This window comes from Nycticebus coucang, chromosome 17, assembly GCF_027406575.1.
Source record: "Nycticebus coucang isolate mNycCou1 chromosome 17, mNycCou1.pri, whole genome shotgun sequence".
Taxonomy (NCBI): Eukaryota; Metazoa; Chordata; class Mammalia; order Primates; family Lorisidae; genus Nycticebus; species Nycticebus coucang.
In genome coordinates this window covers 201,583-224,221 of record NC_069796.1, presented here as the reverse complement: position 1 = coordinate 224,221, position 22,639 = coordinate 201,583, and the positions used below count along the sequence as shown (strand labels likewise).

At 45.1% G+C, this 22,639-nt stretch overlaps 1 protein-coding gene across 1 annotated transcript in view; it reads left to right on the top strand.

Annotated features, from left to right (window-relative positions):
- The window catches only part of LIX1 (limb and CNS expressed 1), a 66,018-nt gene that overhangs the window by 37,297 nt on the left and 6,082 nt on the right, over window positions 1–22,639 (top strand). The window contains exons 3-4 of the mRNA XM_053566642.1: window positions 14,550–14,690; window positions 17,277–17,372. Coding sequence (XP_053422617.1) covers window positions 14,550–14,690; window positions 17,277–17,372 — 237 coding nt within the window. The remainder of the gene's footprint in view (window positions 1–14,549; window positions 14,691–17,276; window positions 17,373–22,639) is intronic.

Genomic DNA, 22,639 nt, shown 5'->3' with positions numbered 1-22,639 from the left:
GCTGCAGCAAGCAGATTAGCCTTGTAGCATTCCATTCCTGTATCAGCACATGTCCATACATATTCCTCTAAGGGAGCATTTTGTGCTCTGAGGTCACAAGGCCTTTTACGTCTCTCAGCTCTGGCTGGCCTTATCAACTGCGGTTTTTAATTGGGCTAGAAAGTCGGTATAAGGTACATTTCCCAATTGCATTATCTTAATGAAAGATTTAGAGATATCTCCAGGAGCCTGAACCTTTTCCCAGGCCCTAAGACAACACAGCCTTGTCTGGACTTTGATGATGTCTGGCTATATCATCATACTGAAGTTGACTCAGAATTCCCAGCCACTGACCAGACCCAGTGAACTGTTCCGATGTTATAGGGACTCCTCTCTGCTGGTTTTGGTGACCCATCAGGTCAGCCTCCTCCTTCCACCAGGTTTTAAACTGTAAATACTGTCCAGATTCAAGAACAGTTCTGGCTATCATGTCCCAGTCATAAGGGATAAGTCACTGCTCTTGTGCAAGTCCCTGTAGTAGACCTCTAGAAAATGGGGACTGCATGCCATACTGTGTTACAGCTTGTTTCAAATCTTTCAGAACCGTAAAGCTGTTCATATGGTGATTGAAGCATTGGCCCCCTTGAGGGTACTGTGGTTCAAGAGGACTATCAGTAACTGTGACCAGAAAAAGCCCCAAAGTGTCCTCCCAATTAGTCACCGGTCTTGTACCCTTCTAATACAGCCTTCATAACAGAAGTCACAGGTGGTTCATTGACATAGGGAGACACTGAGGGCAATGTTGGGTGCTCTAGGTTGGCATTTCTGACTGTGAGACTATTCACCTGGTTTTCCAACTCTTTGATCTGAGCGGCCATATTTTCTCGCTTATTCATGTCTGTGTCACATACTTCCTCCTCTCAGGAAAACTCATACACTCCTGGTTCCCAGTTCTCCTCAGGTTCAGGTTCCCACGGAACCTAACTATCCTCCTCTTTTTCAAATTCTGCTTGAACATCACCTGCTTTTTCAGTTTCTAGTTCTTGTGACTCCCCAAAAGGAAGTTACCCATTATTTTCTCTAAATATCTTTGCTTATTATTTACCAAAGGCCTCACTTATTCCAAGCGAGGTTCCTTTAATTCTAGATAGGCCAGAGGTCCCTCTTGCTCTGAGAAGAGTTTCCCTTTGGACTACCTCCCACTGTCTACCAAAGGCTTCACTTACTTCCGAGTGCTCTTTTTCCCCTTTGGTCTGTGTCCCCTGTATCCTGCTGTATCCTGCCGACTATACCAGATGTCATGACCCCTCCGGCCTTGGTCATAGTCACTGCATGAAAGAAACAGGTGTGACACTGATTGAAGTACAAACTTGCAAGAGGCGGGCTAACCTTAACTGCAGGGTAGCCCTGAGCAACCTCCGCAGTAGCCTTTTATTAAGACTATACATGACAAGTGAGGGGAGTATTAGACAATGACTGTGTGCTTAAGGTTTGCCACAGGCTTGGGCTTACTCTGTGCAACTAACACCTGCAGATGAGTTGCCTGAGGGTCTGCCCCCAAGCTGCAATTCATCTCACTCAGAGGCTATCCAGCTCTCAGCATCCTCTGCATTCTGGTTTTCTTGTTTTTGTTTTGCTACCTTGAGAACTATGAATTTTTCTTCATCTCAGAAATTTTCACCCAAAATGATAGCACTTCCCTTAGTGCTAGCAGTAGATTCAACAACCTCCTTGTGGACTTAAAAGAAAGAAAATAGAAAAAAAAAAATGGAAACCCAAACTCTTAAGCAAGGAGGCTCCCTGGTGATTTCCCTGATCATTTAGGGGTCCTGTTTCCTTATGTTTAAATCATAATATTTTAAGGTTCTCAGGAGGATTGTTAACATCCCTGCTTAGATCCAGAATTTTCTGAATCAAATATGTTTTGAAAATGTGTTTGGGTGGTTGATGCAAAATCTGACCTCTAACCCTATTTGGCCCTCTAAAATATGATTCAGGAAAGGAAAACTGGGGAAGGGAAGGAAGAAATTTTTCCTAATGCGATGTCCTTATACTTTTCTTGGTCAGCTCAGAAACCATCTCAAATGTAATTTTCAGCACATAGCATTTCATCTTGTTTTCTAACAGTTGGCCTGTAAGAAACGTGTTCTCTCCTGAAATGCCTTCCACATAATAAACGTCACCCTTGTGCATTGCAAATAACTTCACAATGGATCATTAATGCCAGGACCAGGTGGAGAAGCCATCATGTCTGCAGTAGCCACCTCTGAGCCATGGACGTCACCTCCAGCAGGGCCAAGTGTTTGGAAATACCTGAAGGGATGGCTGGGTCTGTAGGCTGATCCCTCTGGTCTCAAGCAGTTTCATGATGCTGAGAGATCAGACCATTGACTCTTTAGAAAAGTGTATTCAGACTGAGCTTCAGTTTTCTGATTAATCCGAGGAAAGAAGTCTAGTCAAAGGCTCTGATGGACACAAACTACTGGCTTCATGCAGGGAGACTTTCCACAGAGGCAAGTGGGAGGCTTATGTCCATGAAGACTAATTAAAGAATTTTCAGTGAGTCTTTACACCACAGCCCACAAAAAACAAAGTAAGCTATGACCAACATGCATTCAGACTGCAGCTTCATCAGCTACTATAGCACAGGAGAAGAGAAATGAAAATGAAAATAACTATTGATACAGAATAATTTTTTCAGAATGTTATATTGAAGCACAGTAGTACTGACATGGTCCTTTATAAAAGAAATTACCTTCTAATATTGTAGGCATTGAGGGGAAACTTGTATGTTTTAGACATATTTTCTCTATGCCATTTTTGTCTAGGCAGATAATCCTTCCTCAGCCACATATGACCATGAAAAGTTGTAGTAATTTCCATTTTTTAGAAAAAGAGCCATGCACAGGCCATCAGATCAATGTCTGTCTCTGCTTGCAGTGACATCAGAAGGCCACTCATTATCTCAGCAGCCAAGAGGGAAACTTGAGTATTTTATCTTCTTTTAAATTTTGACTTAAAAGGTCTGTGATTCAAGTTTTATTTTCAATCCTGTGACATGATCTTCCACAGACAGTCTGCTGGAGCAATTTGGATTAGTGAATTACATTCTTATTTTGAGTAAGAAGCAGAAAATGTCCTGAGTATAGTAAGCACAGTTACTTATGTGTGTGAGTTATGAATGTTCCTCCTGGCAAAACCATTCATGTGATAACAAGATCTGTTTAAGGTGTGAGACACATTCATAGAGGTGTCATATGTTTCACACACTGTATTTTGTTGTCATTGTTAAAATGGCTTCACACAAAACAGATACAGGCATTAAGCCGGCAGGCTTGGTGTTCAGACTAGCTGGGTGACACCAGGCACCATGTGAAGCTGAGACACTAAGTATTTCCATGGTGTTCAGACTAGCTGGGTGATACCAGGCACCATGTGAAGCTGAGACACTAAGTATTTCCACAGGAAAAGCGTTCACTGACTTTTTTTTTCACTTTTGATCAGTGTGGAGTGTTATCTGGCGGGGCTGTGGGGGGTGGTGGAGGTAGGGGGTTTGCTCCTTGTGAAGCACCGTCTCTAAAAGGCAATGAGCTCGGTTTAATGGGCTTTGATTTTTATGCCACTCTGGTTTTCAAACCAAAGCTATTGCCTGTGAACAGACCCAGAAAAGCTATTTTTCCAAGGAGCATACTGCATAAAAACAGAGTAGGAATGTTTAATTTTTTCTTTTTTATTTATTTAAGGCAGTAAACATAGTCACCTATATTATCAAACATAAAAACACATGATTTATACTTTCATGCATCGAATGAGTCTTTTTAAAGCCCAGGGAACATTTAAATCACAAAAAACTAAATTTATAAAATTAAGTTTTTCCCTGGAGAGAATGACTAAGAGAAAATTTGATTAATTCATACACTTGACTAAATGGAATTGTAATGGTCTTTTTGCTCAGTTTTTTTTTTTTTTCTCTTTTTTTTTTTTTTATTGTTGGGGATTCATTGAGGGTACAATAAGCCAGGTTACACTGATTGCAATTGTTAGGTAAAGTCCCTCTTGCAATCATGTCTTGCCCCCATAAAGTGTGACACACCAAGGCCCCACCCGCCTCCCTCCTTCCCTCTTTCTGTTTCCCCCCCATAACCATAATTGTCATTAATTGTCCTCATATCAAAATTGAGTACATAGGATTCATGCTTCTCCATTCTCGTGATGCTTTACTAAGAATAATGTCTTCCACGTCCATCCAGGTTAATACGAAGGATGTAAAGTCTCCATTTTTTTTAATGGCTGAATAGTATTCCATGGTATACATATACCACAGCTTGTTAATCCATTCCTGGGTTGGTGGGCATTTAGGCTGTTTCCACATTTTGGCAATTGTAAATTGAGCTGCAATAAACAGTCTAGTACAAGTGTCCTTATGATAAAAGGATTTTTTTCCTTCTGGGTATATGCCCAGTAATGGGATTGTAGGATCAAATGGGAGGTCTAGCTTGAGTGCTTTGAGGTTTCTCCATACTTCCTTCCAGAAAGGTTGTACTAGTTTGCAGTCCCACCAGCAGTGTAAAAGTGTTCCCTTCTCTCCACATCCACGCCAGCATCTGCAGTTTTTGCTCAGTTTTAAACAGGCCTTGACATTCCATGCCCCAAACTGAGATTTAGTCCCCACCATAACATTGAGGCTATTGCCCAGCACAAAGGTGTTTGGTGCTGAGTGTCTCCACCTGAAAAGCTGTGCTCTCTTTCCTTGGAGCTGCATTCCTGGACTCAGGTGCACCATGCTGTAACATGTGGCTTAGCTCCTAAAGCAGGTGTGTTCCGTGGGGAAGGCTCCACGGGAGAGCACCCTGTTTTGTAACTAATGATACCCAAAGACAGTAAGGTCAGTTACATCATGTCCCATATGAAAGTCACATGTGCGACTTGTTGCTCAGAGATTCCCTCCCATCCCTCAGCTTCTCCCCAGCCTCATTCCCTAACTTTAATCTGTCTCTTCCCTTATTAAGCAAAGTGAATAGAGACTCAGCGTCCAAGGAGAGGAATGAAGTGTAGGGATAGGAAGGTCTAGGAAGGCTCTGTGGAAAGTGAACACGTCAAACCATCTCCCGGGGTGCTCTCAGACCCCAGTTCACAAACTTCAGGAGGATGCTCATGGTATCACCAACTTGCTATCCCATTTCCCCATGGTATCACCAACTTGCTATCCCATTTCTCTGATAGCTCCTCTGGTGCTATCAGAGCCAAGTCCTTATACATCAAAGCAACTATAAAAATAAACCAAAATCTCGAGCTCTGATCAATTCATCTTGTCTTCACCTTAACTTCAAAAAAGAAAAAGAAGAAAAGAAAAAACCTCAAGGAGCAAAACACAGCATGGGTTTGTAATAGTTACCAGGGATCAGGTCTAGGTGTGAGTGTGGAATAGCTTTTGCCGAGATTAAATAAGGAGGCCAGGTGGTTTACATTATAAAAATAACATTCTGACCTACCACATACATGAAACATTTCTTTCAGTTGACAGGAACTGGTGAGTTTTATCTGAAAATTGGACTCCCAGACCAGTATTTGCCCCCATACTAGCTCAGACCCCCATTCCCAGCATAGAGAGCTCTAAATTGTTCCCAAAGTATTTGCAGCCAGCCTGACCTATGGAGGCCACATTAGTAACTGAGGGAACTGAGTTACAATGGTTGCCCTTTTTCACATCACCATCTGGAAGGGGAGAAAATGCTAATATATCCACAATTAGATAAAATGGAATGCATGCAAATATCCATGCACCAGCCAGGGCAGTCAATGTCTGAGACAGTGGGAAGGGCAGCCTGGTCTGTGGCCTTCTTTGTACCCAAGGCTCGCCGTCAGGATGAAGCCTGGGTGTTAGTGACACTGATCAGAGCTGGCAGGCACTGCACAGCCCTGCAAATCACTTGCTGAGACTCAGCTCCAAGTCACTAACCCAAAGCATTCCCGACCACCTGAGTGACAGACTTAACAGCCGGAGGGGTTTGGGCAAGAATTCTCACCTCTCACAGAGTTTATTTGGTTTTGCCACCTGCAGAGTCTCAGCTTGAGAGAACCTCTTGGATACAATGTGCTATTGAGTGAATGCCACCTAAATAACACTGACCTGCCCTCAACCCCAGGGAGAATGGCCTTCAGCTTTGAGTCTGCTCACTCAGATTTGCTATTCCACATTTGCTATTCCATACTATTCTTATGCAAGAACTTTGCTCCTTGTAAGACCATGTTTCAACTCTTGGTGACAACTGGTTGGGCACCAAGTAAAAACATGCCTGACTCAATTTTGTACATTTTAGATGTGCAGGGTTTTTTTTCCTTGATGTCTTTAAAACATATGAAAATTATTCTAGAAAGTCTGTTTAACATGGAGAGAACATATTTCTGTTGATGCCTTTCCACGTGCTTTTCTAAAGCAACCACTCCAGTTGGAATAATATTGTTTAGTTGACCTTGGATGCAGAAATAGCCACTCAACACATGTGCCCTGCCTGTTTTCTAATACAAACTATGGAACAATTTATTAATCAAACAAGGCCTACCAGGAAAGCTACTGTTTAGAGTTTAAATTGTGTTCGTTTGCCTGGAAGGTATTTTTATAAAATACCTAATTAGAAATTATCTTAAAACTACTTACTGATTAGCTATTTCTATGTATGACTATCAAAATTGTATTTCAATTAATTGAAGAACTTCTGTTTTTCTAAATAATTGACTGGCCACTGTTTTATTTTGGGACAGCCTACTGGCCCATAATTAATTTTGGTTAAGTCTTGACACTGCATAAGGTGACGCCTTATAAAATTATCATGGAAGAACTAAAAACTGCTGAGCAGGAAAGTAAAATCAAGACCTCCACTAATCGGCAGTGCTTCTGTACTCCCAGAGGGCTTACTTTAAAACTACCATAAAGGATTATTTTTAAAACTTAAATACTGCTTTCCTTGAATCCTGCATAGAAGCAATTTCTTTATCAGAAATCAGCACTTGTGATGCTGGCAGAAGTGAACCTACTGTGAACTCAGTGCAACTTATGATTGGCCCCTTGCAAGCCACAGTGCCAATTTCTTGTTATCTATGATTTCATGTCAGTTTTCTTTCTTTTCTTTTTTTTTTTGTAGAGACAGAGTCTCACTGTGCCGCCCTCAGGTAGAGTGCCGTGGCATCACACGGCTCACAGCAACCTCTAACTCCTGGGCCTACGCGATTCTCTTGCCTCAGCCTCCTGAGCAGCTGGGACTACAGGCGCCCGCCACAACGCCCGGCCATTTTTTTGTTGCAGTTTGGCCGGGGCTGGGTTTGAACCCACCACCCTCGGCATATGGGGCTGGCACCCTACTCACTAAGCCACAGGCACCGCCCTTCTTTTTTTTTTTTTTGAGATAGAGTCTCACTCTGTCACCCTGGGTAGAGTGCTGTGGCATCATCATAGCTTACGGCAACCTCAAAATCTTAGGCTCAGGTGATCCTCTTGTTGGTGCCCACAATGCCCAACTAGTTTTTCTGTTTTTAGTAGAGATGGGGGCCTCACTCTTGCTCAAGCTGGTCTCAAACTCCTGAGCTCAAGTGATCTACCTGCCTTGGGTTCCCAGAGTGCTGGGATTAAAGGAGTGAGCCACCACACCTGCCCCAAATTGCTTTTCTTAACAAGGTCCCTTGAATTGTTTAAGCTGCAGGGTCCCCCAAACCTAGTTCTGCACCATTAGGAAATTCTGAGTCATCGAGTCATGTTGGAGCCCAAGAGGACACATGTTTGACAAGTTCTGGGGTGATCGTCCCAGGCACAAGTGGGGACTATGGGTTTTGACTACTGGCCGGGGTGTGACAGTCATCTTCACAACACATCCCCAAGGGCTCCTGGTGCCCTCCTGGTCATCTAAACTCCAAAGGAAAATACAGTGCCAGAATGAGCTGGTCTTGGAGGGAATTTCTTTTTCAGTAGATCTGAGGAAGTTTAATTAAAATGAGTTTTACTCTTGAATAGTTACCATTCTTTCTTTCTTTTTTTTTTATTAAGTCATTTGTACATAGATCATGAATACATTTATGCCATTATGGGATTCAATGTGTTGATTATTTGTACAAATTGGAGTGGTTACATCCTACTAATCAACATAGCCTTCACTCATTTACCCAATTACAGCGTTAAGACATTTGTGTTCTACGCCTGATAGATCCAACTTGTACGTGCAATGTGCTCCATAGTTGTGGTCCCCCTACTAACTCTCCCTCTATCAACCCACCCCCTCTCTTCCCCTCTCGCTCCTCTTCCCTCCTTCATCCTAGGCTATAGTTGTGTTTCATTTTTCATACGCAAGTGTGAGTGATTATAAATTGGTTTCACAGTAGTACTGAGTACATTGGATATTGTTTTTTCCATTCCTGGGATACTTTATAAAGAAGAATATTTTCCAGCTCCATCCATGTAAACATAAAAGAGGTAAAGTCTCCATTTTTTTAATGCTGCATAGTATTCCATAGTACATATATATCACAATTTATTAATCCATTCATGGGTCGATGGGCACTTGGGCTTCTTCCATGATTTGGCAATTGTGAATTGAGCTGCAATGAATAATCTGGTGCAAATATCTTTATTGTCAAATGATTTTTGGTCCTTTGGATATACACCTAGAGAGGAATTGCAGGATCAAACAGCAGGTCTACATTTAGATTCCTGAGTGTTCTCCAAACTTCCTTCCAAAAGAAACGTATTAGCTTGCCACACCAGCAGTGCAGAAGTGTTCCTTTTTCTCCACATCCACGCCAATATCTGTAGTTTGGGGATTTTCTGATGTGGGGTACTCTTACTGGAGTCAGATGGTATCTCAGAATGGTTTTGGTTTGCATTTCTCTGATGATTAAAGATGATGAGCATTTTTTCATGTGTCTGTAGACCATGCACTTGTCTCCTTCAGAGAAGCTTCTGTTCATGTCTCTTGCCCACAATGAAATGGGATCACTTGTTTTTTTCTAAGTAATAAGTTTGAGTTCCCTATGGATTCTGGTTATTAGACCTCTGTCAGAAATATAACTTGCAAAAATCCTCTATCCTACTTTCTTTTTTTTTTTTTAAAGAGCAAAATTTATTTTTTTATTTTTTTTTTTGTTTTGTTTTGTTTTTGGCCAGGGCTAGATTTGAACCCACCACCTCCAACATTTGGGACCAGCGCCCTACTCCTTGAGCCACAGGTGCCGCCCTATCCTACTTTCTTAAAGTGATTGAGCAGTCTTATTTGACAGAATTCCAAAACCTCTTGGGCCCATGTTTAATCAAGAGGGCACTCAAAACATCTGACCTCCGATCTGTTCACAACTGGCATTCTTGTTGAGTTTCCTTTCCCCTGCAGTCTAGGAAAGGCATCAGAAAGGAGAACACTAGGAGGGAAGAGGATATTCGGATAACGACTGGAACGTCCCCTCTCCCATAAACACAGGTTGTTTCCACAGTGTACAGCATCCTCCTTATCTTCTATTTTTTTTTTTTTTGAGATAGAGTCTTACTATGTTGCTTTTGGTAGAGTGCCCTGGCATCACAGCTCACAGCAACCTCAAACTCTTAGGCTTAAATGATTCCTTTGCCTCAGCCTCCCAAATAGCCGGGACTACAGGTGCCCACCACAATGCCCAGCTATTTTTTGTTGTTGTTGTTGTTGTTGTTCTTATTGTTGTTACAGTTGTCATTTTTGTTTAGCAGGCCCTGGCTGGGTTCAAACCCATCAGCCTTGGTGTATGTGGCTGGTGCCGTAACCACTGAGCTACTGGCACCGAGCCCCTCCTTGTCTTCTAAATGAAGTTAGGTTTGTATGCAGGGAGGGGAGGAAATGTTCTTGGAATCCAAATAACCTCTGGAATATTGAGTTGAAAGCTTGTGTAAAATACAATGCTGATTTAGGGAAAGCTACGTGACCTTAGCCAGATCATATATCCTCTCTGTTCCATAGACGGTGACCGTCTCTGTGAAGAGCAAAATAGCAAAGTGGTTGAAAATTTGTATTCTGAAATCAGACAGACCTGTAAATCTTATTTTGTTTACTGTTTAAGTTGCATGATCTTGGGATAACCTCTTTAAGCCTGTTTCCCTACCTGCAAAATAAGGATAACGTAACCAATCTCATAGGACTGTCATAATAACAAAATGTAATAATAAACATAAAGCACTTAGCACAATACAAGGAGATAGTGTCAGCAATGAGAGTCACCCCCCTGAGTTCCCTCTCTAAGGTGCGCTGGCAATTTCCTAACTGCCTGCAGGAAACACAGCGTCTGCACCAGCTGGCCCTGCTGCTACAACACAAATTGTCTCAAAGCTCACAGACGTTCACTGTCTCCAGTGGAGTCCAAGGATTCTGAAAGCAGCTCAGGTGGGTGGTTTGGGCTCAGAGTGTCCCAGAAGGAGGTTGCTCTGAAGCAGGAGCTTCAGTCATCAGAAGGCTTGACCAGGTCCTGTAGCTTCCACCCTAGTACAGACAGCTGTTGGGAAAGGCTGTTAGCGCCCACCCATGTGTGTTTCCACAGGACTCACAAGATGGCGTGTGACTTGTATGTACCAGAGCAAGAGGTCTAGGGGAGAAGGCGAGTCAGACCACGCAGGCAACCACAGTGCCTCGCATAACCTCATGTAGGAAATGACAAGACATCATATCTGCCCACCCTGGTGGTCGCCTCTCCAACCTTCCTGCCATGAGGGAAGGACAGGAGGGTGTGAGTGCAAGAGGCAGGTCATTAGGGCTTCTTACAGGATGTGGCCCTGTCTTTAAGGAGCATTGCTGGGCAATGCCACAGTCGGCACTTTTTTTTTTTTTTGCCCTTTAATTTTGGATTAGAGCCAGGAGTCTTTGAGTTGCTTATAGTGGGTTATAAGCAGCAAATGAAAGCATGTGAGCATCCAGATAAGCCTGCATGTGTCTGCTGCCCACTGGGAGAGCACATGGCTCCATGAGCCTGAGAAGTTCACAGGGACGTTGATAAAACTTTGAAAGTACAGAGCTGGAATATTTAAATAGTCTGAGTACAAAGGACAGAAGTTTTCTCTCCACATTAACAAGTAAGAGTAGTGAGAAGAAAAGACATAGTTTACAAATCTGTATTTATGACTGGGGTCTGGCTGAAAGAGCAGCAGGGATAAACCATATGGCCTGGGAGAGCCAACGTTAGCCAGAAGTGGCTTTGAAATAACATCATACTTCACTTGCTCCCCAGCTGATGTCTTTGACGACAGATCTGGACTCAATGGTAAAATGTTCTACCAAGGTTTATGTCCTCAGTGTCCCCGTTGTTTGATGGTGGCTCCACCAGGGCCCCAGCAGCAGTGTTGATTCTGACCTAGATGTGCCACCCAGGCTGCTTGGCTCAATTTCTCTCCAAGTACTGGTTCCCATGGGCTGAGAGATCCTGTTAAACTAAAACGATCCCTAAAGAAACACAGGCCGCCCTTACTGGTTTGGATTTGTAGTTCCAGAGTTTAGAAGAAAGTGGCTGATGAACATTAGATATTTTGAAATATTTGTCTTTCAGAAATGCAAAGAACAATACCAAGAAAAGCCCTTTGATGCTCAGAATTTATTTTATTTTATGTACTTATTAATTGGCACAATTTCTTCCCCATTTTAAGCAAAGATTCTGTACATTGAAACAACAAAATAAGTAAAGACATGTGTCTTGTCGACACACAGCATTAGCTGCATCTGCCTCTGCACAGCCCTCCTTCCTGCTCCAGGGAGGCTCCGCCCACTCACCAGCCAGCGGCTCTTTGATCTTCAGGCAGTACCGTTTGGCTGTAAATGTATGTGGTGCTTTTAATCTAGTACTTTGCTGGTCTTAGTTAAAATAGATAGTTTCTTTTATCTAAGTATTGTTTACTAGTTTCTTTCTATGAAAGATAGTTTATATTCCTACTATTTAGATAGAAGTTGTTTCTACAGAGTGCCGAATCTAAATCTAATTCTGTTAAGTTCTATACCCCAATAGCAAATTCTATACCCCAATAGCAATATTTTGGATTTCATAAAGCCAAATCCCTATTAAAATGAGATGCTCCTATAGAAGTCAGGTAATACTTACAAAGATCGAGTTTGCTTTTTAATGGGGAACTGCTCTTCCAAACAATGATAAATATGTACTATACTTAGGCAAAATGGTCACCTCAGAGTATCTGAATGTAAAGGCCAATTATCCTTCTGAAAGTTAGGAATTGATATATTTTTATATTGCTGAATTATATACTATATAGGGTATATTGAAAAGAATAAAAACAATCCTGGCAGAGGCACTGTGTACAAGGGGCCCCTCCTGGGCCTGGAGGCTAGTGGGGGGGCAGCAGCCTGTGGTTGAAAGACAAGTCGATGCATGACCCCTGCTGTGCTGGACTGTGTGGGGAGTCACAGGGGACCTGGGCCTGGCTGCAGGGCAGTCCAGCCACCTGTGGAGGCAGGGAGGAGGGGCTGGAGGACAGAGGAGTATGCTCCCGGCAGGCAGGGCCAAGAGCACAGTGGAAGATAGGCCCATGGCTGTGAGCTTCAGAGTGAAGCTTTGTCTGTCACTGAGGCTGCCAGGCTCTGACAGTCACACATTTTAGGCAGGAGGAGCCTTGGAACTCAGCGCAGCATCACAGTATATTCAGTGACAAAATCAGTGCTGAAGTACAGGCATCTGAGCCCTCAGCCCCTAAGCAGGAGAGCTCACTGGGCCACCCGCTGCCCAGACCTGGCCTGGGCTTCTCCTTCTGGGATGTTTTTATCCCAAGGTGTCCAGGACCTGGGACACTTATCCCCAGGCCCACGAGAGGCTGCAGGAGAGATATCATTGCAACCCAGTCCTCCAGAGAACTCCAGTCCAGTTTCCACAGGGTCTCAGCCCTCATGTGACCCCTGGGTCCACACCTGGCTGGACCTCGGAGAGCAGGCATGTTGCTGTTTCAAAAAGAGGCGGCACAGAAAAGAATCAGGATGCCCTTAACAGGTTTGTGTAGACCATGGAAAGGCTGGCTGGGAGTGGTGTGGACCACGGAAAGGGGGGCTGGAGGCCATGTAAACCATGGGGATGAGGGGAGGAGGCCATGTGGACCATGAGGAGGTGAGCTAGGGCATATGTCGACCATGGAGAGGGGGGCTACAGGCCATGTAAACCATGGGGATTGGGGGCAGGAGGCCATGTGGACCATGGGGAGGTGACCATGGAAAGGAGGGCTGGAGGCTGTGTGGCCCGTGAGGAAGGATGCTAGGGGCCAGCAAAACCATGGAGGAGGGGGTGGGGCCATGTGGACCATGGGTAGGGAGGCTGGGGGCCGAGTGGACCATGGAGAGTGAGGCTGGGGGCCGTGCGGACCATGGGAAGGGAGGCTGAGGGTCGTGTGGACTGTGGGGAGGGAGGCTGGGGGCTGTGTGGACCGTGGGGAGGGAGGCTGAGGGCCATGTGGACCATGGGGAGGGAGGCTGGGGGCTATGTGGACCATGGGGAGGGAGGCTGGGGGCCTTGTGGACTGTGGGGAGGGAGGCTGAGGGCCATGTGGACCATGGGGAGGGAGGCTGGGGGCTATGTGGACCATGGGGAGGGAGGCTGGGGGCCTTATGGACTGTGGGGAGGGAGGCTGAGGGCCATGTGGACCATGGGGAGGGAGGCTGGGGGCTATGTGGACCATGAGGAGGGGACTGGGGGCCTAGTGGACTGTGAGGGGGAGGTCTGATGCAGGGAAGCGTGAGTCCAGGAGAGCTGTGCTGTCAGTCACAGGCTGCCTGTGGGCCCTGAATCGGTCAGGTGGACATAGCATGCTGTGCCCAGACTGCAGACTGAGAGTGAGGGAGAGTGCTAGTCCCCAAGAAAACGGTGGTACTGTCTCTAGAAGGAAGGAGGAGGTAAATGCTGGAAAAGTAGGAACAACAGGCTGGGCAGCCGCTCCTTCATACGAACCTGGAGGAGATGAGAACTGCCTGGATGTCGTTGGGGACTGGTACCTGGCTGGACTTTCTCAGGGCTGTATGTGTATCAACTTACTGAGTCTGACCTTCTGTTATTCCCAGCTTATAGAGGCAGAAATTGAGGCCAGGGGAGACTAACTAACCTGTCCAAGATCTCACAACCAGTAAACCCCAGAGCTGGAGCTGAGACCGGACAGCACATGTTCTCTGAACCACTGCCATAGGGGTCTTCATTTCTTTGTTTTCCTTTTTACACTTTTTCCTCTGAAATAGGGATTTGAGGAAGGCCCTGATAATTTCCTATATTTCCTCTGAAACGGATTTGAGGAAGGCCCAGCACAAAACAGCAGCTGTTATTACTTTTGCTGTTACGGTATGTGAAGCCTCTGACACCCAGAGATGTCAGATATTCAAGGCCTGAAATAAGATGCTAAGCAATTGAGGGCCCACCAAGACATGGGCAGGGCACTAGAGCAGAGAGGAAATCCACGTGGCCTCAGGGACATTGCAGTGGGCACAGGAAGCAGGAAGCAGGAAGCAGGTGAGCTCAGCCAGGCGTGTCAGGACCCTGCTGGGGCAGGGGTGAGATGTGAGATGTGGCCCTGATGACCTCTTTTCTCCTTCCCTCTCAAGTGCTGCTTGAGTAGAGCTGAGGCCCGAAGGGATGCAGCAAAAGTGGCCCTACTCAACTCCCTCTTCAATGAGCTGCCCTCACGAAGGATCACCCAGGAATTCATTATGGAAAGTGTTCGGGAAGCCGTGGCCTCCAGCAACGTGAGTCCCTCCAGGGAAGGGTCGGCCGAGGCTTGTGAGACTGGGGAGACACTAACTGACCAAACTCGCATTTTAAGAATTGCGAGATGCTGTACTATGAATAATGTGTTCCACTTCCATCCAAAATACAAAATATGTAAAGTCTCCATCTTTTTAATGGCTGAATATTATTCCATGTTTACATATACCGCAGCTTATTAATCCATTTCTGAGTCAGGCCTAACAGCGTTTAGACTGTTTCCACATTTTAGCGATTGTAAATTGAGCTGCAGTAAACAGTCTAGTGCAAGTGTCCTTATGGTAAAAGGATTTTTTTTCTTCTGGGTAGATGCCCAGTAAAGGGATTGCAGGATAAAATGGGAGGTAGAATGGAGAAGCAAGAATCCTATGTATTCAATTCTGATATGAGGACAATTAATGACCTAGTACATGGTGGGTGTGGGGGAAGGTGAGAGCAGAGAGAGGGAAGGAGGGAGGAGGGTGGGGGGGGTCACAATGTGTGACACACCTTTTGGGGGCGGGACACAATTAGAAGAGGGACTTTACCTAACAAATGGAATCATTGTAACCTGGTTCTTTGTACCCTCTATGAATCCCCAACAATAAAAAAGAAAAGAATTGCCCAGGCTCAACTTTCACCCATTAAATTACTGATAGGAGAAACAGTACTTACGCTGGAGCTAACACCCCAGTCCACATCTCGATAAGACTCTTTAGTCACCCTGGGTCACAACTAATCAAGCTTTGAATCAAAGTAGATCATTTAATACACCTCAATTTACTTAACTGAATGTTTGCTTTTAGAGGAGTTCTGGCTCACTCTCTCAGGGCCTGAGAATGCAGGCGGTTGAATGCTACCTTCATTCAGTGATAAATAGCCTCAGGCTTCCAAACTAGACTGGCCATGAAAATCATCTGAAGCACTTATTGGAAGCACTGATTCTCTGGCCAGTGTGGAGCCAAATAATTTATATTTTTAAGGCAATGCCCACTGTTTAGCTATGGGAAAGACCACATACATAATGTGTGTTAGACAGTAGAATTATAACTGTTAGTATTAATTACCTTTTCTAGAGAGCTTTGAAAGTTTCTGTAGTGGACAACACTAAATGCAAAGTGTATTAAGAGCACCTGCATTAGAAATTTAGATGGGATATTTTCCCCAACAATCCAAGATTGGATTATTTGATCCAAGAAAGGTTTGGCGCTCCTAATCCCTAGCACCTCCAAACTTGGGTCCTCACATGTGGCAGGTACCCCTGTGTGCCAAGGACAGGCCTTTGCGTCACCAGAAGGACTCACCTCCTCAGGTGAATGTCAGCCTGGGTCAGCCCCATCACAACCTTTACTTCTTCACTTCCCTGGATCTGACTAGAAAGGTTCTGTCATTCTGGAGATGCTGCCAATAATGGAAGAAACATTACCAGACTGGCAGTGACCCTTCTCCCCTCAAAAATGTTCTTATCACTTAGAAGAGACATATGGAAGGAAGGGGCAGGGGAAGAAGGGTGACTGAACATCAGGGAGGCAGGGAGTTCTGTTCCAGGCTTGGTCCAAGGATAAAAGAAAAGCCTGTGTTTTCTTGGCACATAAATTTCAAGTGCCTTTGAGGAAGAGAAGTTAGGAAAATGATGCCTGATTTATATATGTGTGGATTTTACCCAGGAGCAGGGAGGGGCCCTCAGTGTAAATGTAATACATCATTTTTTTTTTTTCATGGAAACTTCTAAGGAAGAGAATATATATGGTTTGCATGTTTCTGAATGGATTTCCCCTGGAAAATTTTAAAAGCCAACATAAAAATCTCTGTAGCAGTGTTAATGTTATTCGTTCAAAAACTACAAATTTGCTGCTGTCTTGGGGGGCAGCTTGTTTATTCAGTCTCTCAAGTCATCACCACACACCCCCAGGAACCCACATTCATGTAGGATAGAAGGACAGCCCAAAGTGCTGTTCAGGGCTATGCTGACAGCACTTCCAACCAGGCTGGAACGGATTCCATTTATGCCATCATTTCCCAAAGATCAAGCGGTCAGGGGATGAAAATAGATGAACCAAGACCCACATCCCAGATCTAGCACCAGCAGGTTATGATGGCTTCTCATAGGACTGACAGCAGTGAAGCCCGAGTGGCTGTACAGCAGAAGGGTCCTGTCTGGCCCAGCACGATGACTTGTGCAGGGTCATCCCTGTAGTTGAGCAAAGCCAGTAACCCATGAAGGCAGTCACACGAACATTACCACTGCCAACAAAGCCATGTGTGTGACACAGAAATTTCTGCTTTTGGAAAATTATTCTATCAGCAAGTAAATAATCAGCATTATAACCAAAAACGAGATTCAAACTGACGACACAACTCTCTACTCTGAGTCATGATGAGATTAAGGTCTTTATCCAAAATGAGCTGGAGACTTGGTTGTAGAATGAACACTTGTAAGGGTTGGGCCAACCACAAAAGGCTTGCTGTGTGGCCAGAGAACCAATCTGTGACACTTAGATTAAGGGGGCACACCATGTGGCCTGGGGACCAATCTGTGACACTTAGAGGATGGGCATCATGATGGCTTCCCCTCTGCTTCTTCCCAGGGCTCGCTGGGCGACGCAGCTGACCCTAGCACCAGCGTGGGCGCCTACCGCTACATGCTGGAGTCCAGCCTGGGGAAGACCATGCTGGAGTTCCAGGTACCGCCTCCTGCCACATGCTGCTGACTGTCCAAGCCCGAACCCTGGAAGGAAGTCAGCTCTTCCCGCCGCCACGCCTGTCCCATTACCTGCCTGTTCTTCCTTTTGGGCCCAAATGTTGTCATCTTAATTTTCCCCTCCTAGAATCCAGCATGGTAGTCCCACATCACTGGGACTGCCCAAATGAGTATCAAGGCACAATATTTGCTTTTAGAGAGGAAAGTAAAGATTTAAGTCTAAGAAACAGGTTGGAATACCTCAGTCTTCTGACTCTATAGCATTTTACCAGCTTTCCAGCACCAGGTTCCTCCTCAAACCAATTCAAACAGTTTGAAGTGCAGGCTGTGTCCATCTGGTGCTTACTTTGCAGAAGTTTCAGGTAAAGTATATATTAATCACCATTTTCCCTGCGTACTTAGTAGAAATACCCATATTTCTATTAAACAAAATCTGCCACCTTTTATCACCAACAAGATCAAAAAATGTATTCCCCCTTTTCATCCTCTGGTGACAGCTGCTAATAGAACTGAGCAATTCCATGACCTATTATTCACAAATTAATAATTACATTAATAACAATATTCATAACACGTAACTGCTGGGCCAGACAGAGGGAGTGCCCAGCCAACACTCACTGGGTGCTCCCTCTGTCTGGCCCCACAGTTATATCTAATAAATGCCATCATAACTCAGCCCTCACAACAACCACAACCCACATGCAGGGTGGGTACATGTCATCACCAAAGGGTGTGTGCTATGGCTTCAAGGCAGAGCCAGGGCTCAGGTCAAGAAGTCTGGTCCCTGAGCTTGCATTCTATCAACCTGCATTGGGCTGGGCAGAGGACATTTCAGGAATGTTGGATATGAAATGTATTTTCCTTTTAAAAATTAAACTTGAATGCACTTAAATACCCATATTCATGTAGTGCTGGTAGAAATCATCATGCTATATAATAATGAAGAGGCTTTATCCCTAGAATCCCTATTTTCTTAGGTTAGAGTCTAAAAAATAATCAGGTTCCAAGCAGCAGAGATAGAAAGTTTCATGGGCAAAAATAACCATCGTAGCATAATTTACAAAGACGTCGCAGCTAAGCCCTAAAGCCACCAATGTCCCCAACACCTTATTTGGTGTCATCCGACTCCTTCCTTTCCACCTTGGCAGCTGCTTCTCAGGTAGCTATGTCCCTCTTGTCTGTGTTTGTTTGTTTGTTTGTTTTTTGCAGTTTCTGGCCGGGGCTGAGTTTGAACCTGCCACCTCTGCCATATGGGGCCAGCACCCTACTCCTTTGAGCCATCGGCGCCGCCCCCTGTTTGTTTTTTTAATCAATATTTTTCTTTACCACTTTCCTGTCAGACTGAAGCAAAAAAATGCTCCTTCCCTTCTCACCCTAAATCTTCGTCATTCAGTTTCCATCTTAGGTGGTATATGCTCTCACTGACCTTTGAGGCAGCCTGTCTTGGCTGGGAAGCAAGTAGGTGTCCCTCAAGCATGTTCTCTGGGCTGAACAGGGTGCTAATCATGTCAGCAGTTCTGGCCCAGGCTCTGGGGAGGGCTGCCCAGGTGTCACTGCCCCTGTTCCTTTGTGTGTAAGATAGGGCAGGTAATAGCGCCTTCACCACCACTCCCTCTCAAGGGTGCAGCAGGAGGCACAGAAAGGGTCGCAAGGTGCCTGCATGTGGCAAACACCCCAGGAAGGTTGCAGCCATTAACGGGCATTTTCTGAAGGCCCCTGGGCAGATTCCCTCCACAGGATGTCTGACCTAACAGGGACCTCCCTTGCCAAGGTGGCCCAAGGCCCTGCTATAGAGTTAAAGGAGGGATCTGTAAAAGGCCCATTTTAAAAATAACAATCTGAAACTAAACAGAGAACAAAACAAAATGATGTTCTTTCAAAACTCACACAGACCTATGTGTGAGCCTGTAAACCAATTTAGCAAAATGCTTATCCCAAGCAGGAGTGTCCTTAATTTAATGTCTGCTCCCACCAAAAGAGTATTATATTATTATTATTTATTATTATGGAATAAGCCTTGCTCACCCAGGACACAATAGCTTGTATATAATTTAGTAGCTATTTGCAGAAAAGTCAAGAATGATTTTGAATGCGGTAAGGGTAGTCAGCCAAATATGCAGAAGGTGAGATTTTAAAAAAGAAGAATTTTTAACATTCCTTCCAGCTCTGTGAAAGGCCCTACTCAGCCTCCTCACAGGGCACTCTGACTGTTCCCGCTGTGTGTCTGTGTGGTCTGTGCAGTTAGGAGTTTAAATACATGAAACCATAATTTGAATCCTACTGTGTAAATGCTTCATAAATTCTCAGAAAGGAATCTGGGACAGGATGTGGCAGAGGAAGAGGAAGACAGGAGTGCAGGGAAAATACAACCCCTCCCCTGCTGGGATAGGTGGCCCAGCATACTCCTCTCCTGCCAGCTCAGCCCTGAGCTGCCTGCTCCCCCACCCCCACCCCCGCACATTCCTTGGTGGCCTGAGTAAAAAGCACCAGCTGGTATCTGCACATAACGGATGCTGACCACAGGCCTGTTTCTGAGCCCACACCGGGAGATTCAGCACCCTGGTGGGCAGTGCACGTGTATGTCTGGCTGCAGAGGCCTGGCCATACCACATAAAAATAAGGCTGGTGTTTGCAGACTGCCCTGGGCTTCCAGGGCCATCCTGCAGCAGCACTCAGAGGAAACCTGATAGGCCCTGCTCACCCTCTGGGGAGGGAGGCAGGAGCCTGTTATGGGCTTTGCCTCAGAGCATAGCCTGCAGTGGGGAGCACCATAGGCATAGGCAGAGGCAGCACCAGTCACTGGGTCTCGTCAAGGTCAGGCTCTAGGCAGACTTGGGCTGAGCTGGTTAATATATTTATCTGAAGCCTAATCAATCCAAGGAAGACTTGTTTATTTACATCTTTGCTAAATTCTCCAGGTTGCCCTTTAAAACCTCATCCCATAAACAAATTTCCTCTTAAATCCATTCTCTTGGATGGGGAGATGGTGCCCACCTGTTTTTCAAGTTCTCCATTTACAGTGTTTGTTTTTCTTATTTCTGATGAATCACAGAGCCAAGCTAGCTTCCACCTAGACACAGTGAGCATTTTCTCCCCACATCGTAGCTGAAACCCTGAACTTGGTCCTAATAGGGAAGATGATGGGTAGCCCTATGCGGTCAGGGCCCAGGTGCCACAGATCTGCAAGGAAGTGAGCACACTGCCTATTTCATTTGCTTTAAACTCACTTTATTGTTCAGGACCAGCTACAGAATTTGCAGGGCCCAGGGCAAAAGGAAAATGCAGGGACGCTTGTCCAAAAATTATTGAGATTTCAGGACAGCAGAGCATTAAGCCAAGCACAGGCACTGTGCGGCTTCATAGACCCCACGTTCCTGAAGCCAGTCTTGTCTCTGGGACGGACCCACAGGGGGCCAGACCAGGTTAGGAGACTGAGGCTTTTGTCTTGAGCACAACATTTAAAGGGGAGCCAAAAAACTCAGTAATCAAGATGAATAATACTGTAGTGCATAATTATTTGTACCCTCAATAAATCCCAAACAATTAAAAAAATTATAGTGCAATATTAGAAAAACTCATGGCATGTATAATAAAAAAATCAAAAATTTAAATAAAAGTTCCTGACCATATGTGATTCTCTCCCCTCCCTTTAAATCTTGCTTCACTTGCCTCACTCTCAGTCAGTGTCTTGCTTTTCTGTTCATCCAGCCAGGCCTCCCTGCATGCCAGATTAGCCCTCGTAACACACACACACACAAAACATGGGGAGAAGCAGGACTGTCTGGGAGCAGATGGCGCCCCTGCTTCACAGAGACAGTGAGATGGTGAAACCAGGCAGCAACCAACCAGGAGCTAGGATTCCTCACAAAAGCCCAGGCCCCTCCTTGTTGGTCTGCAGTGATGCAGGGTCTCCTACGTCAGAGCAGAGGCTTCCTGGGACTGGCCCAGAACTCAGACAGTTTCTGGAAGATTTCAAGATGGTGACTGTGGTCTTATAAGGGGATAGAAAGAAGAGAGACAGAGAAAATGTGGAAATATTTGAGTGCTTTATATAATGATGGCGAGATTGGCGTCTCTGCAGATGTGGACAAACACTAGATCTGGATACAATGGAAGAAGGTGGAAAGGAGGGAAGCTGCCCAGTGAACTACCTGGTGATGGGACAGAAGTGCAGACGAACAAGAGTGAGGAGAAGGAGCCCATGCCAGAGGCAAAAATAGTTCAAGTCTCTTTGGGGAAATTTTTGAGGCAAGACGATTGTCAAGGGGCATGAGAAAGGTTTCTGGTTCTGTTCACAGGAGAATTGTGGATTCTAAAGTCTTAGGGGATTTGCAGGAATGACAGCAGTTTGTCTGAAAGGGAGGCAGTTCATGTGCAGATAAGAGTGAGGACCCAGAAGTCCTTTGTGAGGCCACAGTTATCAGAGGATGGAATTAAGGGGCCTGTTAGCAATGGTCTGTTTCTCAAGCTGGGCCAGTAAGATACAGGGACAATGCCCAGATGGGTAGTGGAAGCCATACAATCAATCCAGTGTATGTTTCTCAGTTGTCAACTTCACATAAAGTTGACTTGGTGCTAGGGGAGGGTTCAGATGGAGGAGTGAGATGGTATTTTTCTCTTTATTATAAGACATGGATATATGTACACATCAGGTTGATTCTTTTAAAACATGAAACCAAAAGAAATGTTTTATTGTCAAATATTGGCCCCCCTGTTCCATCACGGAGACTATTCCATACGAAAACATAAAGAGGTGCCGGGCACAGTAGCTCATGCTGGTAATCCCACTGGGCACTCTGGGAGGCTGAGGCGGGTGGATTGCCTGTGCTCAGGAGTTCAAGACCAGCTTGAGCAACAGCAAGACCCCAGCAGGGTGTGGTGGCTCATGCCTATAATCCAAGCACTTGGGAGGCCAAGGCAAGTGGATCACCTGAGCTCACAAGTTTGAAACCAGCACAAGCAAGAGAGAGACCCTGTCTTTAACCTTGGGGGAAAGACTCCCTATTCAATAAATGGTGTTGGGAGAACTGGATGTCTACATGTAAAAGACTGAAACTGGACCCACACCTTTCCCCACTCACAAAAATTGATTCAAGATGGATAAAGGACTTAAATTTAAGGCATGAAACAATAAAAATCCTCCAAGAAAGCATAGGAAAAACACTGGAAGATATTGGCCTGGGGAAAGACTTCATGAAGAAGACTGCCATGGCAATTGCAACAACAACAAAAATAAACAAATGGGACTTC